Source organism: Zeus faber, assembly GCF_960531495.2.
Source record: "Zeus faber genome assembly, chromosome: 11".
NCBI lineage: Eukaryota > Metazoa > Chordata > Actinopteri > Zeiformes > Zeidae > Zeus > Zeus faber.
The window spans coordinates 11,117,648-11,136,172 of NC_137205.1; the positions used below are offsets into that span (position 1 = coordinate 11,117,648).

At 44.6% G+C, this 18,525-nt stretch overlaps 3 protein-coding genes across 4 annotated transcripts; 1 reads left to right on the top strand and 2 right to left on the bottom strand.

Moving 5' to 3' along the window:
• The first annotated feature begins 151 nt into the window (after positions 1-151).
• Positions 152-8,752, top strand: st13 (ST13 Hsp70 interacting protein). The gene is made up of 13 exons (XM_080008859.1): positions 152-268; positions 632-759; positions 884-932; positions 2,903-2,987; positions 3,080-3,153; positions 3,757-3,823; positions 5,519-5,603; positions 5,877-5,987; positions 6,598-6,700; positions 7,017-7,133; positions 7,326-7,383; positions 7,520-7,671; positions 7,802-8,752. Exons 2-13 carry the CDS (start codon positions 650-652, stop codon positions 7,934-7,936), a joined length of 1,146 nt encoding a protein of 381 aa, XP_079864985.1. The 5' UTR covers positions 152-268; positions 632-649; the 3' UTR covers positions 7,937-8,752.
• A 781-nt stretch (positions 8,753-9,533) lies between these two features.
• rbx1 (ring-box 1, E3 ubiquitin protein ligase) lies at positions 9,534-11,407 on the bottom strand (the record flags this gene model as incomplete). 2 transcript variants are annotated; one of them, XM_080009609.1, is made up of 5 exons in its annotated part: positions 11,294-11,407; positions 10,453-10,531; positions 10,204-10,274; positions 9,904-9,989; positions 9,534-9,726 (listed from the first exon to the last, which is right to left on the bottom strand). In XM_080009609.1, exons 1-5 carry the CDS (start codon positions 11,369-11,371, stop codon positions 9,714-9,716), a joined length of 327 nt encoding a protein of 108 aa, XP_079865735.1. In that variant the 5' UTR covers positions 11,372-11,407. The 2 variants fall into 2 exon arrangements, with proteins under 2 accessions (XP_079865735.1, XP_079865736.1); XM_080009610.1 differs by lacking the exon at positions 9,534-9,726 and having other exon boundaries at positions 9,900-9,989.
• A 697-nt stretch (positions 11,408-12,104) lies between these two features.
• Positions 12,105-17,801, bottom strand: chadla (chondroadherin-like a; the record flags this gene model as incomplete). The annotated part of the gene is made up of 10 exons (XM_080009574.1): positions 12,105-12,381; positions 12,491-12,657; positions 12,925-13,277; positions 13,390-13,726; positions 15,598-15,863; positions 15,948-16,186; positions 16,588-16,733; positions 16,830-16,985; positions 17,164-17,358; positions 17,637-17,801. 10 exons carry the CDS (start codon positions 17,799-17,801, stop codon positions 12,105-12,107), a joined length of 2,301 nt encoding a protein of 766 aa, XP_079865700.1.
• Between the last annotated feature and the right edge of the window lie 724 nt (positions 17,802-18,525).

Here is an 18,525-nt window from a genome sequence, read left to right on the forward strand (position 1 = left end):
CCTTCCCTTTCAGACCTGGAAGCTGATTGGTGCAGAAGGACTACGGGCTTCTCCGATTGGATAAGAACAGCACGCGCTCTCTCTCGGCGACGTATTCGCGTCGCGCAGGACCCCGTATTTGGACCGTCTGTCTCCCGATATCGCCTGATTAAAATTGGCAGTGAAACGCCAGTTTTGGAGGGACGTTGTGCTGGATAATCGCCTGTACACCTGCTGTAGTTTTTTCCCCCCCAAATCAGCCGCAGATCATTTTAGTCCTCGCACACAGGTCAGCATCTGCTCGATCGACGCGGTTTATCGACAGATTCACCCGTATTTACAATTTTGTGCGACTCCATATTGCAGCTTTCATGCGTCAAATAACCGACGCGCCGCGGGCTTGCCAAGTCCTGTTCTAGAACCTTCCGTCTGTGGTCGTGACTCGTGTTTGTGGAAAAGCTGTGTGTTTGCATAACCAAAATCATTTCAAACGTCCACACTTCCATTGTACTCTGCCGTGTTGCGTGCGAGTCGATTAAGAAAGTTGTGTTGGCAATTAATACGGTGCTACCCGGCCGTGTTAGCTTAGCTAACGCTACCCCCAGCTAGCATCCCTGACGGCTTGTTTTGGTTTCCTGTCCCTCGCGTGCAGCGCTGACTTTTGGACAGGATGGACGCGCGGAAGCTGACAGAGCTCAAGGCCTTCGTGCAGCTGTGCGAGGCCAACCCGACTATACTGCAACTGCCCGAGATGGGGTTCTTCAGGACCTGGCTGCAGGGGTCAGTACGCTTCAGGAGAACCCCCCCCCCCGAGAAAGCTTCTTTTCTGGTCTGGTTGATTCGTTCTAGAGCACACGGACCGTTGGGTTCATGAGTTCATCACCCATCTCCTCCCGTTTTGTAGGATGGGTGCCAGGATTCCCGCTGCACCTAAGACAGGGGGTTCATGCAAGGTACATTTTTATTTATTTTTTATTATAATAAAATCCTGTTATTCTAGATCAGTGTTTGCCAACTTTTTTTTTAACCACAGCATACTTTTGACAATAAAATAATCCTAGGACACACCATTATCCCATTAACCACTAAAAACGTCACGAAAATGTGAAGCTGTGTTCATTATAATTGTCTACTACACAGCACTGCAGCTACTGTATGTACTATCTGCATTTGCTTACTTGAACATTTTGTACATTTTTATTTAATCTTATGTCTAATGCCTGAAGTCCCGCTGTGGATTAATAAAGTGTTGTCTTATCTTACTAATGGTTCTTACTTTCATTGTGAAACCCGAGCTTGTTCTGGTGAATGCAGAGCTGGTATCCTGATTGGAATTCATGAATGAAAATGAGTTCATTAATTCATGAATTCAATTCATGAATGAAATGAGTACAGCTTTGTAATTTTGATCTTGTGACGCAACGGCTAGTTTATAAGGGGTCCATGCAGGAACCCTATTGTTTTTGTTCAGACTTTTATTATTATTTTGCCGGCTGAAATTGCCTGGTGCACATTAACCACCGGACCCACAGACACGAATGAAGCGTTGTGGTATTTGGGGCAGTCCAGACATTTTGTGGTCCAGGTTTCATCCCAATTGATCTATATTTGGAGCTGGAGTTACTGGGGAAAACAAAACTTTTTTCTGAAGGATGCGGCGCCGACATACAGGAATTAGCTAAATGAAGGGACCTGGGTTGGCTGGGCAGGCTTGGGTGTTGGAGCTGGGTGCTTTGTGACATCCAGTTTGTTATATGTGCAGGATGTGGCTCTGGGTGGGCTTTCGCATGGCACGAGGTGCGTGGGGCGAGGTGCGTGGTGTACTGCGGTCTAGACTCCATTGGTGTGTATTGGTTGCATCGTGCAGGATCTGCACCGGGTCAAGACAATTGACAGCTGGAACCGGTGCTGCGTTCCATGCAAACTCAAAAGTTTAACTTGTGTCGGTAGGAAGTGATGCTGCATTTGACAAGAACTTAGAAAACTAATTTGTCACACATCTCGTTTGAAAATGAATGAGATCAGATTAACAGTAAGACGCTTTATAACGTTATCATATTATTTAATAATAAATGTACTGATTCCAATTGAGACTCTCCAGTGTGCGATGTGGAATCGGTCACTCTGTAGTCTCTAGAAGTTACCGAATTATTGATTTACGTGTTTATTTATATAGCTTCTTACCTGGTAGATTGTCAGATTTGTTCGATTGATGTTTTAAATCCGTGGTCCACGTTACTTTGCCGGATTAATGGGGAAAAAAGAATAGAAAATAATTCCTACACTGAAATGTGCGACTCAGTTGAGATCCAGTGAGGCGTTGGTAAAATAGAAGCCGTGCATTGGTAATTACTCACAGAAATTCAACAACGTTTTTCATATTTCATGGAAACGTAACTTACTGAAAATGTAATCCAAGTACAAAACCCAACAAATAAATGATGTGCCCGACACAGCACCAAACGGCAACCCGTGAGAATGAAGCTCTATTTCCACCGACGACACGGTGAGTTTTAACAATGAGAAGTTCTGGTTTAGGAGTGAACATGGACGATTGTTTCAAAGGCAGGAGGGTTGCGCTGTGTAGACCACATAGTGGTTGCTCCACGAGACGAGTGACCAGGAGATGATGGACCAGGGGGAGCCATGCTGCGTTCAAGTAAACTTGGAAAATCGTGCCGCAGTTCAGAGAACCAGGAAACCATAAAACACACCCAACATGACTAAACTGGACCCTGTGTACCTACAGCTATATTTATTATTATTATTATTATTATTATTATTATTATTATTATTATTTTGGAAGTGGAATTAGAAAAAATGTTTCATGGCATACCTGACAATCTCTCAACAAAGTGACTGCCAAGTCCTAAATCTACCAATATCTAGCATCAAATTGTAATAAAAGTTGATTTTTTTTCAGGGTGGATGTCCGTGTGGTCCTGCTCCTACCGCTGCTTCACCTTCTGACCCTTCTGCTCAATCTGAGAGTGAAGAGAGTGATATAGGTATTTGGTTTAAGGCCAGTCTAATATTCGGCCATGCTACACATTATTTTTATATTGAATTTTCTGATGTCCTTCATTTCTGCTCTCTTCAGAAATTGACAATGATGGTGTGATTGAGCCAGACACTGATGAACCTCAGGAGATGGGAGACTTTGAAAATCTGGAGGTAATTGTTTTGGGGTTTTATTTTGTCCCAGACTACCTGCAATCCTGACCTTTTGGTGATACACATCCCAAGCATCTGTGAAAGCAGTAAATGAAGATGTAATCTACTCGTAGATTTATTTTCCTTTTTCTTTTAGGTATTGAGTGTTTCTTGTCTATTGTCTGGGAAACCAAGCCATCAGCTTATTAAAGGATAATTTTAGGGATTGACTGATTCAGCTATGTTCTAAAACAAAAAGTCATCAAATATGTCTGTTTAGATTTTTCTCTGTGTTTTTATGCATTGAATCACATTAAATGTATTTTATGGAGAAAATGGATTTAAGGGCAACTATATTGTTCCGCCGATGCCAAACTAATGATTATAGTTTATATTGTTCCAAAATATTAAGGAATTAAATTAGTAATTTAGTCATTGCCTGGTAATTTACTGGTAATATACTACTATCACTACCCATACAGACAGATTCCAAAACGTAAATTACGTTTTGGATTCTGTCTGTATGGGTAGTGATAGTAGTATGTCCATTTCCTGAGAAGGTAGACTGGGTCGAGGAAAGTATGAAAATGAGTCTCTTATCAAAGCTCCTGTCTACTCATTCAGGTCACAGAGGAAATGATGGACCAGGCCAATGAGAAGAAGATGGAAGCTATTGATGCAGTAGGAGCGGGTCTGTTTTATTTTATAAATGAATATTGGCCATACACTGATACAGGTATTTGGTCTGTTACTGTGGTCACATGGTCATTCGAAGACACAAGCTACCTGAACCCGATAGAACAAGATGTGGCTGTCCCAAAGCAAAAAGCAAAAAAACATTGTAACAAAAAAACTATGGGAATAATGGGTGATGTTTTACTGAAACTTGATGATAGTTTCATGTTATATAATCAGATTTTCTTCCACAGACCAATTAATAAATCAAAAGGGAAGTGTCTTAAAATCAGTAATGTCACTATAATGGTTACTGAAAATTGTAGCCCGATTAAATACTACCATAATTTCGGACTATTAAGCACACCTGAATATAAGCCGCACCCACTGAATTTTTAAAAAATATTTATTTTGAACATAAATAAGCCGCATATGTCTATAAGCCGCAGGTGCCTACCGGTACATTGAAACAAATGAACTTTACACAGGCTTTAACGAAACACAGCTTGTAACAAAACTAAATAGGCTTTAACGAAACACGGCTTGTAACAAAAATAAAAAATTAGCGGTAAACAGTAGCCTACAAAGAAAGTCCTTGGTCACTATCTTCCTCCTCCTGCGCACTGAAACCACTGAAGTCATCTCCTTCGGTGTCAGAGTTGAATAGCCTCAGAATTGCTTCATCCGATGTTGGATCGTTTTCATTGTCGCTCTCGTCACTCTCATCCGGAGGCAAATTCCCCGCTGAGCTCATGCTGCCCTCTTCAACACGCAGCAGTCCAGCCTTTCCAAAGCCGTTGATGATAGTGGATTTTTTTGACAAGGCTCCACGCTGTCAGGACCCACTGGCAGACACCACGATAGTCCACCTCAAAAATCCTCAAACTTCATTGCGGTGGCGATTGTTATGGCTTTCAGTCGGATCTGCACAGTTGAAACACCTCGGCCGTCTGCTCTCTGTGTGTTGACCCAGTCTTCAAGCTCATTTTCTAGGTCGGGCCATCCGCTTTTCTTCCCTCTGAAAGCTTTTGTGTTCTTTTTGCACCGAGTCAGTTCTTCACGCTGCTGTTTCCAACTTCTTATCATCGCCAAGCTCCCGTGCAGCAGCTCTATTTCCTTTTACAACAGCCAGATCGATCGCCTTCAACTTGAAAGCTGCATCATATGCATTTTTTTGTGTCTTTGCCCTGATGAGGGTGACAAAATGACGACCGTAAATGATGGGAAGTTTGAGCGTGCTCGATTTTGTCTAAACAGTTACATTGTTTCACCTTAACCCGTTCGGCAATACCATTGGTCAAATGAAAGCTTCATGCCGCCAAAAAACTGAGGACCATCACATAATGTGTTTTTTGCTCAGTTTTTTGGCGGCATGAAGCTTGTGAAAGCGGGAAAAATCCATAAATTAGCCGCGTCATTGGATAAGCCGCGAGGTTCAAAGCATGGACAAAAAGTAGCGGCTTATAGTCCGGAAATTACGGTACTTGTATCTCTATAAACCCAAAAGTGAGTACTGGAACTTGCATTCAGTCTGGATGAAAAAGAAAGTTATCCGTGCGTCCCTATTATTATTCATTATGGGCAGCGAATGTCAAAGCTACATATACATATTACACAGGGAATTTAAAAGACAAAGGCAATAAATTGAATGTGTTGCAGTACCCTATGATCTTTTTCAATTACTGATGCATAAATGTGTTGTGTCCTGTAGGTGACCTACAGAAAGCCCTGGAACTCTTCACTGAAGCCATTAAGCTCAACCCCTGCGTAGCCATCCTATATGCTAAAAGGGCGAGGTGAGTTTCACTGGCACTTCATCTGTTTGAACAGATTATCATCACGTCTGCCACTTAATGTGTTTGGGGCGGTCAGCTACATTGTCAGATCAAAACCACCAACCACTATTGAAACACTCAAAGACAGTATTCATTGTGCAAAATCCCCTTTTATCTGATAAATTTGCTCTCATCTTCTGCCTAAACTACTACCGAGGCAACCTTCCATACAGCTGAGAGGAAGGGCTCTCTCTCCCAGTGGTGAATGTAACCCGCTTGTCTTCTTTGCTTCAGTGTCTACATCCAGATGCAGAAACCCAACGCAGCCAAGAGGGACTGTGACAGAGCAATCAGCATCAACCCAGACTCTGCACAGCCTTACAAGTGGAGGGGGAAAGCTAACAAGTAAGTCGCCTTACATGCCATGCCACACAAGTCTCCAGGTGTGTTTACAGCCTGCAGAACATGGGGTCTTCAAGCTTTTTCACTCAAGGACCACTTGGTGGATAGAGAAACAGAGCAGGGACTCCTGAGATTTTTATTTTATTTTATTTTTTATAGAATTTTGTGTTGCATTTTAAGCCTGGCCTATAATAACATATTTATAATGCCTTATTAAAGGAACAATATACAACTTTTGCTTTTACTTATCATTAAGAAGTTTATGTTGATTGCAAAGTGTAATGGCTATAGAATAATGACACCATCGGCATTTTGATTGGTTCCCTAAGATCTTTGATCACTTTGCATTTGGACTTCAGGGAAATTATCGATTCATGGCAGTGCGTTACAGGAAGTGCGTCAACCAATGTGCAACTATTAGCGGAAATGGCGGAAGGTGGAGCAATCGACTCCAACTTTAATTTAATTACGGAAAACAACAAACTCAAATGCCACAGAGACTCCCTGTTCCACTGTTGTGGGACCAAAATATTTTCCCAAGGTTGGAAAGTCTGTAATCCACATTGTGGATTTTTTTTGCATGCGTTTGTTCATGCTGTGTGTTGTGCTCCAGGCTGCTGGGTCTCTGGGAGGAGGCAGCCAAGGACCTGGCCACTGCCTGCAAATTGGACTACGATGACGACGCCAGCTCCATGCTGAAGGAGGTGCAACCAAAGGTACAGGCTCATACAGCTGTGGGCATTGGTTTCTTTTTTTTTTTTTTTTTTTTTTTTAAGTCAATGTTATTAAAATTTTTGCAAGGTGAGAACTTGGTGAAGGTAACGCTTGTGTTTGTCAAAGTCACTTAGTTGTGCTGTTGTTTTTGTCCATTCCACTTGAAAAGGTGGACATGTCATTTCTGTAACATCGAATTGGAAAACACATTTACTATTTTACCGGACAGTGTATTTTTCGACTGACAGAGGAAACGACGCACAGAACCCCACAGGTTTATTTATTTTTTGTGCTCATCGCGCTGTCGTCCATTTTCAGGCCAATAAAATCATCGAGCACAGACGCAAGTACCAGCGCCAGAGGGAGGAGAAAGAGATCCGGGAGAAGAAGGAGAGGGTGAAGAAGGCCAGGGAGGAACACGAGCGCGCTCAGAGGGTGAGCTGCTTCAGGAGCAGAGAATGAGTGCGGTCCACTCCCTCCTCCAAGAGCCTGGTTTTGTTTGAAGCACTCGTTCCACTCCAATGTAGCAAGTTACATATATTTAAACATGGTGGACACAGAGGTGTAATATAAATATCAGCATCAGTTCTTACAGGTTTTTGTTTTATTTTTGTCGTCCTTCAACAGGAGGAAGAGGCCAGGCAAGCTGCTGGTGGTGGAGCCGGTGGCTTCCCAGGTTTCCCAGGTAAGCAGGCAGGAGGATCAGCGTTAACTGAATGAAACAAAAGGAGAAACGCCTGATGGGAAAGTTGTTCACTAATGTGTTTTCATCATGGCATGTTCTTCTACATTTGCAACTACATCTACCTTTGACTCTTCAGGAGGCGCGGGCTTCCCCGGAGGCGCGGGCTTCCCTGGAGCCGCGGGCTTCCCAGGGGGCGCAGGCGGAGCGGGCTTCCCAGGAGGAGCTCCGTTTGGCATGCCAGGAATCGGGGAGCTCTTAAAGGATCCCGAGGTGCTCAACGCCATGAAGGTCAGTAACACCTCTTACCGTGAATAGACTGCAAATTAAAGGTTTCAGGAGAAATAAAACCGCCACCCCCTTGTAGATAATGACCAGATAACGATGTTCGGCTGTCTGTGCGCATTTGTTGACACTCCAGGACCCGGAGGTGATGGCTGCCTTCCAGGATGTGGCACAGAACCCTGCCAACATTGCAAAGTACCAGGGCAACCCCAAGATCATGGCCCTCATCACCAAGCTGAGTGCCAAGTTCGGAGCCCCACCACAGCCATAGAGAGCATGGTAGGGAGAGAGCAGGGAGACGGAGGAGGTGATAACCTGACGTGGAGTCCGGCGATAAGGAGAGCCTCAATGCATCTATTCCACTGTGCACGGATCGTTTAGGGGAGGGGGGGCAGCTCTGGGGCTAAATTAAGCATGATTATACTTAATATGGCATCTTAACAAGTTATTTAATCTAATGTTGAGTCTTAATACATAAGAGTAAAAAAAAAAAAGATATCCATACAAAGTCTGACCTTTTTTGGGGAAGTGAAAGTGAGAGCTTTCCCCAGGGGCAGACTGAATGAGACTAAACTACTTGTTAAGGTGTGTGTGTGTGTGTGTGTGTGTGTGTGTGTGTGTGTGTGTGTGTGTGTGTGTGTGTGTGTGTGTGTGTGTGTGTGTGTGTGTGTGTGTGTGTGTGTGTGTGTGTGTGGTCAGAAAGCTGACTGACCCGTCACCCCTCACCCAGAGGGTTTTCCCTAACTGCAGGTTCATCCTAATACCTTTTTTTAAATTTTCTTAGCCTCTACCTGGAATAGCTCAAGGTTTCGCATGTGAAACCTTGAGCTCAGAGGAACCTTTTTACAACCAATCTCAGCTGCTTCTGCTCGTTCACCTTCCTTCTCAGAGTAGTGAGCCAGCCCCACGCAATGAACAGCACTCTAAGTTGTTCAAGTTTTTGCCCTTGTGATTGTTTCCCCCCCCTCCCTCACATTCACTCTAAGGTTACCCGTTTCCCTGTCTGTTCTTTCAAACACAAAAAAAAAATATTTTTTGAGTTTTGGGATCTGTTGGAAACTATTAATTCACAATAAATCTTTGTTGCAAAACCCTGGCAGCTTGTTCCCTTTATCTGTTGCTCTTTAAATCCATAATTCCTTGGATATAGAAATGGATATATAGAAATTCACATTTTTGTGGACAACTGAAATCCTGCATAAATTAGCTGCTGATGTCCTTTAATTTAGGACTTAAGTATAGTCAGTTTACTCATTTAATTGGAAAATGCAGGACTATACATTTTTGTATTCATTATAAACTTGCTGGGTTACAACTGAACAATTAAACACTCATGGCATGGTTCAGGTTTTAAATGAGCACTATTGATCAGTTCCCATTGTATAAAAAACATTATTTGAAACAGATGGTTGCCACTGACAGCAGCTTGATCATAGACTTATCGTGAACTTCCCACTCAGTTGGCATAAATGCCTTATTGAAGTCTGATATGAGTCCTGTTAGCAGACTGCATGGTGTCACCATCACGCTCTGCACAGCTCGACATTGGGATAAATAGGTTCTTTTTATATATAATTTTGGTTCGATTTATTAAACTAATCTCTGCCAAGTTTATTTGTTTAACCCAGGTTGGGAGTGAGACTAGTAAACTCCTGGAGTGTAAGTCTGGTAATGTCTCAGGCCACTTAATCCTCCCAAACGGCCAAATGGATTACCGCTGCTGAACACATGGCGTGTCCTGAATGTGTGCGACGCTTGACTGCTTTTCTTTCCAAACCACGGCCTGATCAAATATGCAAGCTGGCCAGAGATTAAAGAGTCAAAAGTATGAGTGTGGAGTGCAATTTCAACAACAATGGACATGAGTGTTTAGACAGACCACATTGTTTATTTTAACTTACATAACTGCAAACTAAAAAAAAAAAAAAAAAAAGCTTTCCAGCAAACCTAAAACTAAAGACATTAATAAATGTTTGGAGATAGACAGGAGTTGAAAACAATAGTGAGTTTCTTGAGAAGCCAAAAAGGGAGGCGGCAAAATATTAAGCCTAGTGTCCATATCTGTAAAGAGAAGGAAATACATGTACAGTGACATTAAACTTTAAAACATTCATATTTACATCCGCAGACCAATGATTGTACAGCATCATGGACACCCAGGATTATTTTTCCTCACTATTACTGGACGGCTAGGGGATGAGAAACCACACAGGTACATGAAAAGCTACTGGTACTTACTTCTGAAACTCCCACTCTCTGTTGTCTAGAGGACACACCTGTCTGGTCTTCAGCCAACGGGAAATGCAGTGGAAATGGAACGCGTGCTGCAGTAGGGAATGAAACACAGTATGCAGTAGATTTCTTCAGTCCCAACAGAAAAAAAAAAAAACATTCATGAACTGCTCATGCTATTTGACAATTGACCAGTTAAGCTTGATAATTGAAATGCTTAATAGTCAGAGGGGCGTTATTTTCCCCTGGAAAACCACTGTCCCCTCATTCAAGATGTGAGGCGTCATTTTTATTATCCTCACTTACGTTGCAGACACCCCAGGCCACAGTGCACTCCTCAGATGTGGCAGAGGCTTGGTTGGCCTGGCACTCTATACCTGAGGACATGGGAGAAATGCATAAAAATGCCGCTTGTTGACTGAAATGTATATAAACAAACCAATTCAAAGGATGCTTACTAATGCTTAGTGTAGTTTCAAACAACCAACTCTCAGCAGGTCTCTTAGGACTCGCTGTATATAGTGCATCAAATAACTCAAATGGTCTGCAACTCACAAAGGTCCATAATATGATTCCGACAGATAGCACAGTTATCCACGACGATGTCCCATGCCCACAGTGCCACGGCATTCCACTGTCGGAAGAAGATAAAAACAAATCACATGGAATACATAATTTACCCCACAAAAAATACACATGTAATGGCTAGTATTTATAGAGGTTGGTGAAACAGTTGGAATACAACATACAGACAAGACTTGAACTGGAATGATCAAACTGTATGATCAACCGCCCGTAAAAGTGAATATAAAGTCAATCATGTGAATATAGAGCACTAGAACAAATGACGGAATACTGGATACTGAAGTCGACCCTGGAAAAGGCGGTGTCACAGCAGCTCGCATCAAAACAAAACGCGATAATAAAGTCACAAATAGAAACACATTTGACAATATGTAATAAACTGAGAACTTAACGAAACGATACAAATATTTGAAAACTGAACACACTGTACTTTACGTGAGATCAGTTTGTTTATTAACTGGATCAGGTCAAGGGATTGCGACGTTCTCAACCCAGATGCCATGACACAGGCAACATAAACGTCACAGTCAAGGCTATATTCACAGGATCGCATCTTGGGTTATAATCACCAGACGAAACAAACAATTAAAACCACCGTTGAATGATCATCTACGGCCACAACCCTGAAAAGTGAACCGCAAATCCATGCGCACGCAGGGGAGGCAGCGGAGAAAGCGTTTACTGGCTACCGCTAAGCTAGCGTAGACCCGGCGGTAACAGGAATGTCCCCTCATAGCAGTCCTTGGCGAGCGAGGAACGGCGTCGACTCCATTTCTTCAGAAGCACACAGAGTTGGGTTCGAAGCAGCTACCTTTTTAACCTCAAAACGCTTCTTGCTCGCTCCGCTGTTCGTGCCGCTTGGGGTGTCTACGTCCATCGCCGCCGCCATCTTGATTAGGAAGTTCTGCTTTGAGAACGCGCGGTGACGTCATAAAACGCGGCCAATCTGCGCCACGCGGAAGCCACCCGGAAGTGTAAAAGCAGCGCCGGGGTTCTTAAAGGGGACGTGCAGACAGGGTACTTGTGGTCGGCGGGTTTAACAAGTTTCGCTTTTTGAGTCGTGCGTCCAGGTCGTTATAACGCGATGACACCGCCTTGTTACGTCCGTTTGGAGTGGAAGCTGCAGCCGAGAAAAACTTTCTAGAAGGAAGGAAGAAAAAAAAAAAAAAAAAAAGCCCGCAGGTTCCACCGAGATTTGAACTCGGATCGCTGGATTCAGAGTCCAGAGTGCTAACCATTACACCATGGAACCGCTGTCGTCTTTTTGGCACTAGTTAATAGATATTAGTTAATGATGATATATTGTCAAACATCAAAAATTGTGCCATCTGCTGGAAAGATGGGAACACAGAGAACGCGTGTTTAGTCCCCCAAAAAGTTGTACCAAACAAACATTTCATAACTTCCTGACTGAGGTGAACACCCGAGGATATTGCAATATTTTTGTTTTTTAAAGACGTTAATAAAAAAGAATACATTTAGAATAATAAAAAAATAAAGACATTTTAAAGCTGTACCCGCACAAAGGCTGGTATCCAGATGACAAATGAAGCATGAAGCAGCAGTGAAGCAACAGAAAAGCATCTTTATTAGTATGCAAAGCTCATTCTCACGTTCCCTAATCACGGCGTCTTCTCTGCGTTCTTTCTGTTCACTGCAGATGCCTTGGTGTTCTTCTGCCACTTGGCTTTGGCGGGTTTAGGATTCTTGGCTTGGGCTTTGACGGGAGACGCCCTTGGATTGGCCTTGGCCTTGATGGCCCTCGGAGCTTTAGGGGGTGAGACAGGCTCCTTCTCCGGGCAGGATTTGAAGACATGCAAGTCCCCGATGCTTTGACCTCTGAGCTCGGGAGGGTGACCGCACGTAGCCGTAACCGAGAGACTCGCGTTCTCCATCCACCTGCAAGAGAGGGGTTGAGGAAAAAGTGCGACTCGGTTAATATTTACGGTACTTGCACCCCCCCCCCCCCCCCAAACCTCTTCAGCTAAACTCCCAACCCATGCTGAACCTGCGTAAGGGCAGCAGAGCACAGTCGCACAGCAGTGGATTCCCCTGCAGGTGGATCAGCTCCAAGCCACTGAGGGGGCTGAGGTCGGGGAGCTCTTCCAGCCGGTTTCCTCCCAAAGCCAGAGCCGTCAGACCTGAGCCCAGGCCCACGAGAGAGTCCCTGGACATCTAAGGGACAGCGAGTTTCAACACGTCGTTATTGATCAAATATCAGTTGCTGTACTAATTGGGTAATTGTTTTTTAGAAAAAAAAAAAAAAAAAAAAGGATCTGAATAATTGAAACAACCATTGGAGAAAGAATAAAAGAGAACACGGTTTGACACAAATCAGATCTTTTGGTTCCAATATGCTGTATATAGACTATATTTGCACATCACTGGATGTTTGGGATCCTATAATTAGAACCTGCTAAAATAAAGGACATGTTCTGTCACCTTCTCCGTGCCCATCTCCTCCAGGTAAAGCCTCTTCAGGCTCTTGGAGATGGGCTGGAATGCCTTTGCTCCAATCCAGCGGATCGAATTCCTCGACAGGCTAAGCTCTTCCAGGCTCACTGCCCTGGACAGCGCCTGGGTGGGAACCTTCGTGAGGTTATTGAAGTCCAGGTGAAGTGTGTCCAGATAAGCTGAGTCCAGAGCCCCCACGGCGATGGTCGATATGGTGTTATTGGTCAGGTAGAGTCCCCTGAGCACAGGGGCTACGGAGGACAGCAATCCGGTGGGCTCTAGTTTGGAAATGGCATTCCGCTCCAAGTGTAAAACAAAGAGGCTGGGCAGGAGTGCCAGAGCTCGAGTGAGAGAGAGACAAGAGACAAGAGGCACGTAAGGGAAAATATAATTTAAGTCACTTGTTCCCTGCAAAAATAAATGTAATCAAACAAGGTTTGACCAGTCACCGACCTGGTCCTGGGAACTGGGCCAGCCGGTTCCCCTCCAGATGGAGGTAGGTGAGTTGCGGAGCTCCCTTGAAGGCGTCCGGCCCAAGCGATGTGAGGTCGTTGTGTGAGAGATAGAGATACAACAGGCTTCTCATGCCCCGGAACGCGCCGCCGTCAATCTCGTGAATTTTGCAGGACTCCAGGTGGAGGGACACGACTTGCTCGGCACCGGGGAAACTGTTGCTAGGGAGGTAATGGAAATGGTTGCCACGGAGATCCAGGAGCTGGGTTTTGGAGGGAAAGCCGCGGGGGATCTTGGTGTGACCGTGGCCCTCGCAGGTGGCGTGCAGAGCGTCAACCTGGAAAGGAGATAAATGAAATGCCGTGTCAAACTTATAACGATAAATTGATTCTGCAGCGCTCACATTATTGAGCAAATCAAACCATTTAGCTCCTTTTAGACACAGTGGGGCAAAAAAGTATTTAGTCAGCCACCAATTGTGCAAGTTCTCCCACTTAAAAAGATGAGAGGCCTGTTATTTTCATCATAGGTTCACTTCGACTATGAGAGACAAAATGAGTAAACAAAAATCCAGAAAATCACATTGTCTGATTTTTAAAGAATTTATTTGCAAATTATGGTGGAAAATAAGTATTTGGTCAATAACAAAAGTTCATCTCAATACTTTGTTATATACCCTTTGTTTGCAATGACAGAGGTCAAACGTTTTCTGTTAGTCTTCACAAGGTTTTCACACACTGTTGCTGGTATTTTGGCCCATTCCTCCATGCAGATCTCCTCTAGAGCAGGGATGTTTTGGGGCTGTCGCTGGGCAACACAGACTTTCAACTCCCTCCAAAGATTTTCTATGGGGTTGAGATCTGGAGACTGGCTAGGCCACTCCAGGACCTTGAAATGCTTCTTACGAAGCCACTCCTTCGTTGCCCGGGCGGTGTGTTTGGGATCATTGTCATGCTGAAAGACCCAGCCACGTTTCATCTTCAATGCCCTTGCTGATGGAAGGAGGTTTTCACTCAAAATCTCACGATACATGGCCCCATTCATTCTTTCCTTTACACGGATCAGTCGTCCTGGTCCCTTTGCAGAAAACCACCCCCAAAGCATGATGTTTCCACCCCCATGCTTCACAGTAGGTATGGTGTTCTTTGGATGCAACTCAGCTTTCTTTCTCCTCCAAACACCGACAAGTTGAGTTTTTACCAAAAAGTTCTATTTTGGTTTCATCTGACCATATGACATTCTCCCAATCCTCTTCTGGATCATCCAAATGCTCTCTAGCAAACTTCAGACGGGCCTGGACATGTACTGGCTTAAGCAGGGGGACACGTCTGGCACTGCAGGATTTGAGTCCCTGGTGGCGTAGTGTGTAGTGATGGTAGCCTTTGTTACTTTGGTCCCAGCTCTCTGCAGGTCATTCACTAGGTCCCCCCGTGTGCTTCTGGGATGTTTGCTCACACTTCTTGTGATCATTTTGACCCCACGGGGTGAGATCTTGCGTGGAGGCCCAGATCGAGGGAGATTATCAGTGGTCTTGTATGTCTTCCATTTTCTAATAATTGCTCCCACAGTTGACTTCTTCACAACAAGCTGCTTACCTATTGCAGATTCAGTCTTCCCAGCCTGGTGCAGGTCTACAATTTTGTTTCTGGTGTCCTTTGACAGCTCTTTGGTCTTGGCCATAGTGGAGTTTGGAGTGTGACTGTTTGAGGTTGTGGACAGGTGTCTTTTATACTGGTAACGAGTTCAAACAGGTGCCATTAATACAGGTAACAAGTGGAGGACAGAGGAGCCTCTTAAAGAAAAAGTTACAGGTCTGTGGAAGCCAGAAATCTTGCTTGTTTGAAGGTGACCAAATACTTATTTTACAGAGGAATTCACCAATTAATTCATTAAAAATCCTACAATGTGATTTCCTGGATTCTTTCCCCCCATTCTGTCTCTCATAGCCGAAGTGTACCTATGATGAAAATTACAGGCCTCTCTCATCTTTTTAAGTGGGAGAACTGCAGGTTGGATCCAACGCCTTATGAATTTCGGATGGTGTGCTACCCACCACCACCTGTTTGTAATATGCAACGTAATCCTCTCGAAAAGGGTTCCATATTTTAAGAGTTTGTTTTCTTTTGGCTTGGAATTATTGACGTTGGTAACTTGACAAAAGCCTGAAGGGAGAATCGGGAATTCAGGAAATCTACCCCTGAAGCTCACATCACAGAAGCAGTTATCCGGACACATGGCTTTCTGGACGGGCTTCGCCGTGGGCAGATCTTTTTCTCGGTTTTCCTCCTGCTCCTCAAACTCTTCCTTGAGCGTCTCCTCCCTGCTGCGGCAGCGCAGCTCCAGGGGCCCCAGCGCCGCCAGGGGCTCGTCCGAGAGGTGCGGGGGCCCCGCGCAGGAGCCCAGCAACTTTACACGCCCTCGCCGAACCCACTGCTTGAGGGGCCTCAGGAAGCAGTTACAATAGATGGGATTTCCTGAGAAAGAGAGGAAACGATCAATTATTACTGCGCACACCACGAGAGAGAAGGCCTAAATCTGAGAGAGAACCCCAGTCATACCGGTGAGGTTGAGGCCGGTCAGCTCTTTCGGGCCCACCAGGGGCTCCAGGTAGCGGAGCTGGTTGTGGCTGAGGTCCAAGTGGGAGAGCAGCGGGGCCTGGGACAGGGCTGTGTCTGAGAGGTCCTGGAGGGACATATGGCCCAGGTGGAGGTGCGACAGCTTTGCCATGGACACAGCCTCCTCACCCAGGTAAGTCATGCGGTTGTGGCTCATGTCCAGACGCGTGACCTCGGGAAGCCTGCACAAACGACCAAGCAAAAGAGGTGAAAACCCGAGGGACAGACGAGGCCTACGACGGTTGTACGGTGATTCATCCGATTGTCTCTGGAATATTGTGACCCTCTTCTGGGATCTCATCCACGGTGAATTATTTGAAGAAGACAGTGTTGCCAATGTTGGAAATGAAAAGAAAACAGAAGCTCCCTCCAATGTTAAGCATCTGCTTAATCTCAAACATTGCTCATGTATGCAGGGCATGAAATGATAGAAAGTGCTGAGATACTTCAAGGAACAAGAAGTTTTTTGGGATTGAACCTCCTGTGTTGAGGAAACACTGTTGACACGCGAACTTCGTGATCCCGAAGAACTAAGGCCAAAAGCCCCCCCACCCCGGGTCTATTCTGGTCGGCCATTTCCTACCTGGTCATGGTCTGAGTGGGGAAAAACTGCAGCTCATTGTGGTCCAGGCTGAGGCGGTTGAGGGTGAACAGGCCGGCGAAGGCCTCGGTGGCCAGGTTGTTGAGGGAGTTGTGGCTCAGACGAAGCCACTTGATATTTTGCAGGCCCTGAAGAAAAGGTTAGGATCAAGAAGTTGGGGAAAAAAAGGTTTGCTACTGTGGTGTGTGTACGTCTGTCCATTGTATCCCCCATTCCACACACACCTGGAAGGCCATATTGGGAATGTAGACCAGCTGATTGTTAGTAAGTGCCAGCATATTGAGGAAGCTCAGCTGGGTGAAGGCTCCTGGCTGGATCTCCTCCACTCGGTTATGGTCCAAATGCAGTTCCTTCAAGGAGGACAGGCCATCAAAGGACTCCTAGAAGGGGCAGGTTCAAGGGACGGAAAATAGCATGGACACGTATTTAGACCAATTCGGACTCTGGGATGGCAAATTCGAGTCATAGTTATATATCAATGGATAACAAAACTGCTAGAAAAGTGATCTGTTGTATCTGTCCAAATAACAAAGACACTGGTTTCTTCTACGATCTCACCTGGTAAAGGATCTCAATGTTGTTATGGGCCAGATTGAGGGAGACCACACGGCCCAGGGTTCTAAATGCACCCTCCTTCACCTTGACAATGTTACAGCGCTGCAGGTTGAGGTGGGTGAGGTAGGGGGTGTGCAGGAAGGCTCCCCTCGGCAGCACCTGGAAGTCATTGTTCCTCAGGTCCAGTTTCACAGTGATCTGTTTTGGGGGATAAGATGGGAGATGGTCAATAACAACAACATGAACATTTATTGCCAGTCATTTTATGATCCCTCGTCATCAAAGTGTCTCAAGTCCAGACAGTTTCACCTTTTCCTCATTAGGTCAAAACATTAATAATTGTAACTAAAATGACCAGTCATTTTTGATAGATGACTGATATTACAAATGCTAATTGAAACAGTTAAAAAAAAAAAAAATCTGAAATACAAAGCTTCAATTTGTCATTTTGACCACTTCTATCTGTGGTGCCTTACTTGATCCACGGTCGGGGGAATCTCAGTCAGATTTTTCCCCACACAGGTCACGGTGAGCTGGCTGTCGTCACAGATGCACTTTCTGGGGCACTTGGCTGCTGCCACTGGGAAAGCCAAAAACACCAGCAGGATGTTCCCACAGCACAGCACAGAGAACAAACCCATCTGTGCCACCAGGAGATAAGCAGGAAAAATGAAAATATGTACCAAAAAAATAAAGCAATCTGTACAATCTTCTCTCCCAGAAAGAGGGTGAGATGTGCCAGCACGGACTGTAGCTCCAATCTGACCTGGAGCAACGTGAAGCACTGACTACACAGTCTGTCAAACAGGGAGCTGGGAAATTCTTCTGTCCCCAAATTCTAATTAACACCTTTGCTATAGATTTTCTGGTGAGTTACTCTGAGTGAGGGCTGCTTCAAACTAGTGCAAAGAAGGCCTTCACACCATAGTTTAAAAGCATTTTCATTTTTATTTTCACAAGAGTTAATGATAGAATCAGGCAACATTGCAGGTGGTGAAATTTCCATCCAGGAAATGCTTGATTTTATCTTTTATTTTATTATCAACTTTGTCAACAGGCACAGATCCAGAGCAAGTAAATAATCAACTCCATAAGAAATCAAAACTCCCTATTTCCGCTGTGGCTCAAGAGACGGAAGTCTGGCTTTGGTTTCAATCACGCAAGGAAAAGTAGCAATACATTTCCAAATGTATGCTGCTCTCTTGGGTTTTTAGAAGACACTGGCGAGCTTTCTTAAACATCAAAAGACGTTGCAGGATCCCAAATCAGTTTTTTCACCACAGGATATATGTCAGATGCCACACCTACATTTCAATGGGTTTTGACTAAACCAGCAGCAAGATTATTATGCATGTGAATTAGGAA